The sequence below is a fragment of the Populus alba genome, chromosome 1, assembly GCF_005239225.2.
Source record: "Populus alba chromosome 1, ASM523922v2, whole genome shotgun sequence".
NCBI lineage: Eukaryota > Viridiplantae > Streptophyta > Magnoliopsida > Malpighiales > Salicaceae > Populus > Populus alba.
The window spans coordinates 5332799-5339222 of record NC_133284.1 but is presented as its reverse complement, the minus strand read 5'-3'; the positions used below and the strand labels follow the sequence as shown (position 1 = coordinate 5339222).

At 35.4% G+C, this 6424-nt stretch overlaps 2 protein-coding genes across 3 annotated transcripts; one reads left to right on the top strand and one right to left on the bottom strand.

Moving 5' to 3' along the window:
- The first annotated feature begins 347 nt into the window (after window positions 1–347).
- On the top strand, window positions 348–2419 carry LOC118061103 (uncharacterized). Of its 2 annotated transcripts, none has more exons than XM_035074502.2 (3): window positions 348–502; window positions 694–1006; window positions 2046–2419. In XM_035074502.2, exon 2 carries the CDS (start codon window positions 712–714, stop codon window positions 985–987), a length of 276 nt encoding a protein of 91 aa, XP_034930393.1. In that variant the 5' UTR covers window positions 348–502; window positions 694–711; the 3' UTR covers window positions 988–1006; window positions 2046–2419. The 2 variants fall into 2 exon arrangements, with proteins under 2 accessions (XP_034930393.1, XP_034930401.1); XM_035074510.2 differs by having other exon boundaries at window positions 376–502; window positions 690–1006.
- A 437-nt stretch (window positions 2420–2856) lies between these two features.
- Window positions 2857–4202, bottom strand: LOC118061091 (REF/SRPP-like protein At1g67360). The gene is made up of 2 exons (XM_035074484.2): window positions 3848–4202; window positions 2857–3583 (listed from the first exon to the last, which is right to left on the bottom strand). The coding sequence occupies exons 1-2, from the start codon at window positions 4085–4087 to the stop codon at window positions 3038–3040; spliced, it is 786 nt and encodes a 261-aa protein (XP_034930375.1). The 5' UTR covers window positions 4088–4202; the 3' UTR covers window positions 2857–3037.
- Between the last annotated feature and the right edge of the window lie 2222 nt (window positions 4203–6424).

The following is a 6424-nucleotide window of genomic DNA, read 5'->3' as shown; positions in this document are numbered from 1 at the left end:
TCGGATCAATTCAGGACTGAAATTGAGTCAGGTTTAAGAGAAAAATAAGAAAAGGCAAAACTCGAGTTAACCCAATAAAACTCAGTTGCAACACGTTGATTTTTATTTTTCTAAAATGATATCATTTTGACTTAAAAAAAATATAACTTGATTAAAACTTGAAACTCAAACCAGACTGTATTTAAAAACTATGATTGCTATGCTATCATTCCTTTAAATGATTTAAAATGTTAATATTTCACATTAATTTGATGCTGCGTATATGTGTAAAATATATAATTATGATTTGCACGCCCACGTTGATCCTGGTCTCGTGTCCTTATTACTTTGTCATGGGCTTTAACAACATGACTCCTCGGCCCTGACCCAAATCTATACTCCAGCACTTTGCATTATTGCATTGATTTAACTGGTTTCTGATCCCCTCTCATCTTCCCAACAGAACAGTCAATCAAAGCCGAAAACGTTGTTTGTTGCTTAGCGAGTTCTCAAAACTGAACAGGTAATCTCTGCTGTTAATACTTATTTAAATTGATTATCTTCATTATTAATTTGGGCTCATTAGATCGATTTGATTGTTATATTTTAATAGTTATCTGGTCCAATTTGGCCAGTATTCTTGATTTGGGTTTCCTTTGAGAAAATTCATGTACTGGTTTTTATTATTCCGTGTTTGTTTGATTGGGAAGTTAGGTTTCTTAGGAAGAGAAGATGGGGTTTATTATGGAATTTGCTGAGAATTTGGTTCTGAGGTTAATGGAGGATCCAAAGGAGAGGGACCGGAAGTTCAGGGAGCGCGTATATGCCGTCAAGGATCGATGCCAAAAGACTAAGGAGATGTGGAGCTATCCCCTTCGCCCTTATGGGTTTTGGACATTTGAGCGCCACAATGCACAGCTTGCTTGGGATGCTCAGATTAGCCAGGTGCCTGGTCGAAGGGACCCCTATGATGACCTCCTTCAAGATAGCTATGGTGCCCCCAAGTGAATGAATGCATTGACTCAAGGTTTGTTTTTTCAAGTTCTATTGGGTTTAAACTAGGTTGGTGCTATGTTGGTATATTTGTGTGGTGTGGAGCATGTTCGGCTGAAATATTGATTGAAGGTGTTGTGGTTATTTTGTTTGGTGGCTTCGTGTTCCTAGGTTTTCTCGCATTCATGTAGCATTAAGAGTTTTATTGAATGACAACTTTTGCAAAGTTTATGATCTTACATCAATAGGCTTTTTTTATATTAGGGTGTGGAATTTGAGGTGATTTTTGGTTTACTTTTATCTTAGAAGATCTGCAATTTGAGATTTTTTTCTTCACCTAACAACCAAAAAAGATTTTCGCACCAGCACAAACGACTTTGTACTTTTTTATTGGAACTCTTGTTAAATGTATCGATGGCATTGACAGTGAGAATACGAGGTTGCCTGGAGGGGCAATGATGACTCAGGTTGTAAAAATGTAAGAAAATGCAGTTATCATTTGATCTCAAGATGATTCGATCTCCAAGCTACTATACCATTGTTTGATCTCACGAAGGCATTTAGCTTCATAAATTTAGTTGTAAGTAACCATAACAAATTTTACCATACTATGTGCTCTTAGTGGAGTATGTTTGTGTGGAATATCGGTCTATAACGCGTTTCTTATTCTTAGGCTTTTATAGTTTGAATGTTTTTACGCATTTCACACCAGTAGGGATGAAGCAGCATAGGGGATATGTTTTGGAACCTTGAAACCTGATTTAGTGGTTGATTGGAAGCATGCACATGGTGTGTGATGTTATTCATCATCTGTTACTTTGCTTAGGAAATAAAAATGATTTTTCTGTGCTTCTAATTATTGATAACATGACTTCGTCCAAAGCTCGATCTTCTGGGTTATTGCGTACTGTTTATCAAAGTGAAACTTATTTATCATTATCACAAGATATTTGGGGAAGCGTATTTTATGAGTCTAATGGAGAACTTTTTGAATCTCCAAATCTAATAGAGAACTGTGACTGATATCTTTGATCATGCAATCAGTACTCATCAATCTTCTCCCATGGATGCAGAAAGCTCAGTTTCCATTAGCATGCTGACAAGGGGCTTTCTTGGAGGAACCAGAGTGGAGATTGATGTTTAAAGTCATGTTTTCTGTGGACAGTACGAGTGTCGGTTGGTTTAACACCTTGGTCCAGCCCTTTTACGAGTTTTAATAGCTCTTTTCTCACTTGATCAGGGAAAGGTTCTCGCATTTTCCCTCATCATTGTTCCTAGATAACCTTGCTATTTTTGCTTAGTGGGGGTGGCATGGACAGGGTAATTTATCAGAATTTGGACCGCAGGTAAGATAAATAAGAATGCAGTTGCAACTGCACCTTGTAATTTGCAAACTTTTTTATTATTATTATATTCAGATTTCAAAACGTGAAAACGATTTCTGTGATGTTCATTGGCCGGTTCGCCGTGCTGTATGGAAAATCTGTCGAAAATTTTACTTGTAATCATCCCACGAGGCTGTACGACCTCGCTCTATGATATAATGCAATCTTTTGAGAACAGACCCGCGAGTTCATTGTTGAGAATGAAAGCGATGGAAACTTGAAACCCTGAAGAACACAGGATCTTCCAAAAATACAGGCTGCTTAAAACCACCACATGAAGGAGCATCGAATTTAATGTTTTTGCCCGAACAAGAACCACATCCTGCGGAAGATAAATACAGACTGCTTAAAACCACAGTGCGTCCTAGCCGCCTTGCATATCTCAAGAACCAATCTATTAGGCCAGGGGATTCAAGATACAAGGGTGCAGATGCTGACGACACCGTCAAAAACTCAACTAATCCTGCGCAATCATTTCCGAAAAACATACGAAGAAGAATTACAAAGCACTCACATCCATTGATACAAAGAAAGGGTCAACCGAGTTTCATTTACATATTGGCATGCAGTTCACATTTCAACACTAGGCAAAAGATGCCCCCAACACCCACAAACCCTATTGAGATTTTCACCAACCATACTACTAGGCAAAGGATGCCCTTGCTCTCGATGCAATTTTTTTAATCGGAGTCTGAAGAATCCGAATCTTTCTGTGCAGTTGCATCTTCTTTCTCTGCTTCACCTTGCTTGAATGCGTTGGAGATGCCATCGACTGGAACCTCGGGGTCTGACGAATCCGAATCTTTCTGTGCAGTTGCATCTTCTTTCTTCTCTGCTTCACCTTGCTTGAATGCGTTGGAGATGTCATCGACTGGAACCACAGGCAGGTAACCAAACACTACATAACCCTTCTGGCTCATCTCCTTAACGAAATGGTTGTACTTCTCTGACCAATGCGCGGCTGTGGGAACAGCGACCTCTGCAACTTTGTGGACCGTAGTATACTGGTCGAGTTTAACCCACACCTTCACAGATTCAGTGAGGAATAAATGCTTGGACTCTGTAGATACATAATGCACAGCAGCACGTGGTCCTCCAGCTTGAAATTCGTTCGCAAGCACTTTGGCCTTTTCCGACGCTTTCTCGATCAAATAGCGTGCTTGGCTCACAACTTGCTTAGCGACAGGAGGAGCACGCTTATCAAACTTGATTGTTGCTTCATCTACCTGCAGCCATCAAATACAGTTATTAGCCTCTGTTTTTTCACAACCATATAAAAACTAATCTAAGATATAACTGCTCTTTCTTCTATAAATTAAAGAAACATCAAGCAAAGATACGGTAATCTTTGTGAAAAATACAAGTAAATCATCAATAAAGCAAGGAAAAGATAGAAAAAACCTCAAAGATCCAAAGAGAAGAAAAAAAACCCATAGATCGAAATCATGAAAATCAAATAAGAAACCGACAATCAAAGCATGAAGAATTACCTTGTGATCAAGAAAGACAAGAAGATGATCGGGGACGCCCTTGAATTTCTCATAAACAGGACCCACCACAGCATTAACAGTGCCCTCAACAGTTCCAACAGCAGATCTCAAAGGCCCAGAGTTGCGTTTCGCATAATCGTAAAGATTGGAAACGCAAACCAAAACCTGAATCGCAGCTATCCTCACAAACCCCAAGTGCTTCAGATCTAAATCTTTCCTCTTGCTGTTCTCTACCTCCATGATCCGCGTCAAAATCTAAACTAACCAAAGTGAAGAAGAAATTTTGATTTTGATTTATTTATTCGTTGCTTATCCTTTGCGTTTTAGAGCGTGTTCTCGTAACGGAAAGTTCAGAATCAGGGTTTGCATTTATAGGGCAAGGGAGATCGCTTCATTTGTGTGTTAATGACTCTGAGTCGTTAGAATGATCCGACGGTTGAGAGGAGATCTGGATGTGTGGGATTTCGTTATTTTTTTGTAGGATTCTGTAGGGTGGGGTCATGTAGAGGGAGTCTAGGAGAAAGTAGAGGTTTCGGGAAGGACACGTGGTGGTCTTTGACATGGTGGAGGGTGGTAATATTGGTGAAGCTTTCTTTATATTTTGTCCTTTTTGGGTCCCTGGGGGGACAATAGGGTTAGGGTCCACTCTAGTGGAAGATTTTGGAAAAATAGCGACTTGTATTTTTCCATTCCATGTACCAGGCGAAGTTTGTGAGAAATTGGGAAAATGTTATTTATTTATTTATTTTAATCATGTATATCCAAACTAGATTAAATTCATCAATATTAATTTTTTAAAATTCTAAAATTAATAATTATATAAATTTTTAGTAGTTCTAAGATTTATAATATTTAAACTGATAATTTTTAAGAATAAATTCAAGACATGACCAGTTAAATTATATCCTCTATATTATTATTTTTTAATAATTTATATACCGTTTGGTAGTATAATTTAATTGTATTTTTTAAGCTTTAAAAAAATAATTAAAAAATAGATTTAAATTATTTTTTTTAATTTTTTAATATTAAAACTAAATTTTAAAAAATAAAAAAAAATATTATTTTAATATATTTTATAGATAAAAAAATATTTAAAAAATAATAAATACTATATTTTTATCCGTGCCCTAAAAAATACAAGCGACAATTCTCTAATACTCGCATAAACAACTTGGTTGCGGTAACTTGTGATCATGAATTTTTGATACATGGAGTTCTTGTCGATTCATTTTATTTAATTAAAGATTTACGGATATCTTGTGGAGGATTTTCCATTTTATTTGTTCTTTTTCAATTGTCACTTGTCACGACCCAGGACTTTATTAAAGCAACAAAGATGTTTAGGAGAACGAAGACGACTTCAATGGCCAATCAATACAATCCATTCCCAGGTGCTTCGTGGAATATTACAATCTGGTGGTGAAGTCCAATCAAGGAGCTAGGTGAGTTATCTCTTAGGATAATATAAAAATATGACATGAAATAAAATGTACTAGAATTGCATAAAATGTTAAAAGTAATAATCATGAATATGAATATAATAAGATAATGGTATGGTTTAAACGTCATTGCATTTTAACTCAAGTGATAAAACAATGGGCTTTGTTGATAAGTGGCCGGTGGTTTCAAGTCGGAAAATCCACATCTACTTTATCAAACGAAAGGCAAGTGCCAAACACTATAGAAACCTGGGAAAGCTACCTCACTAATACCATTTATATCAGCATACACAGTCCTAGCCTCTTGTTTGTTTGTTGAGGAAACAATGAAATCCCAAGCTCCAATTTGAAATCCTAGCTAGCTAGCTAGTCAACAAGCATGCGTACAGGTTTGAGGAGGTTTTGTGTGTTTGTATGTTTTAAAAGTGTTTTATAAAAAAATTTAATTTTTATTTTTACTTCAAATTAATAGTTTTATATTATTTTAATATGATGATATTAAAAAAAAAATTTAAAAATTTTATTTTAATACATTTAAAAAAAAAAAACCTTTAAAAATTAACTATTAGTGCTACATTAGAAACCCACTACCCCGTGCTTCAACCCCTATCCATCATTGTTTGATGAAGCTCCAAGCCAGTATAACTTGGATTGGGAAGTGTGATTATAATTGTTTTTTAAAGTATTTTTTAATTATAAATATATTAAAATAATATATTTTGAAAAAATATATATATTTTTAAAATTAGTACTTTAAAATAATCTAAAAAAATTTAAAAAAATTAATTTAAAATTTAAAAAAAAATAAATTTTTTTAAAATATTTTTAAAATAAAAAACAAACAGGTTGAAAAGTTGACGCAACCATTTGCAAGTCTTACATTTTTTAAAAAATATTTTTAAAATAAAAAACAAACAGGTTGAAAAGTTGACGCAACCATTTGCGAGTCTTACCAAGGCAGGCTACTACTAGAAGTTTCCTAATAGTCCACCGCCATTGTCACCATCACTTCGTCGTTTGTAGGTAGCCATCCAATTTTTAGGTACAGAAGGTATGGTCCATCAGAGAAATCACGGTTTATACACGCTTCACGACATTGATATTTTAACTCGCCTTTTAATTCGATCATTTTTTA

Coding starts and splice junctions, on each gene's coding strand:
- LOC118061103 (XM_035074502.2), top strand. CDS start 712: ATGGGGTTTATTATGGAATTTGCTGAGAATTTGGTTCTGAGGTTAATG.
- LOC118061091 (XM_035074484.2), bottom strand. CDS start 4,087: ATGGAGGTAGAGAACAGCAAGAGGAAAGATTTAGATCTGAAGCACTTG. Junction 3,584..3,847: donor TTGTCTTTCTTGATCACAAG/GTAATTCTTCAT, acceptor TGATGGCTGCAG/GTAGATGAAGCAACAATCAA.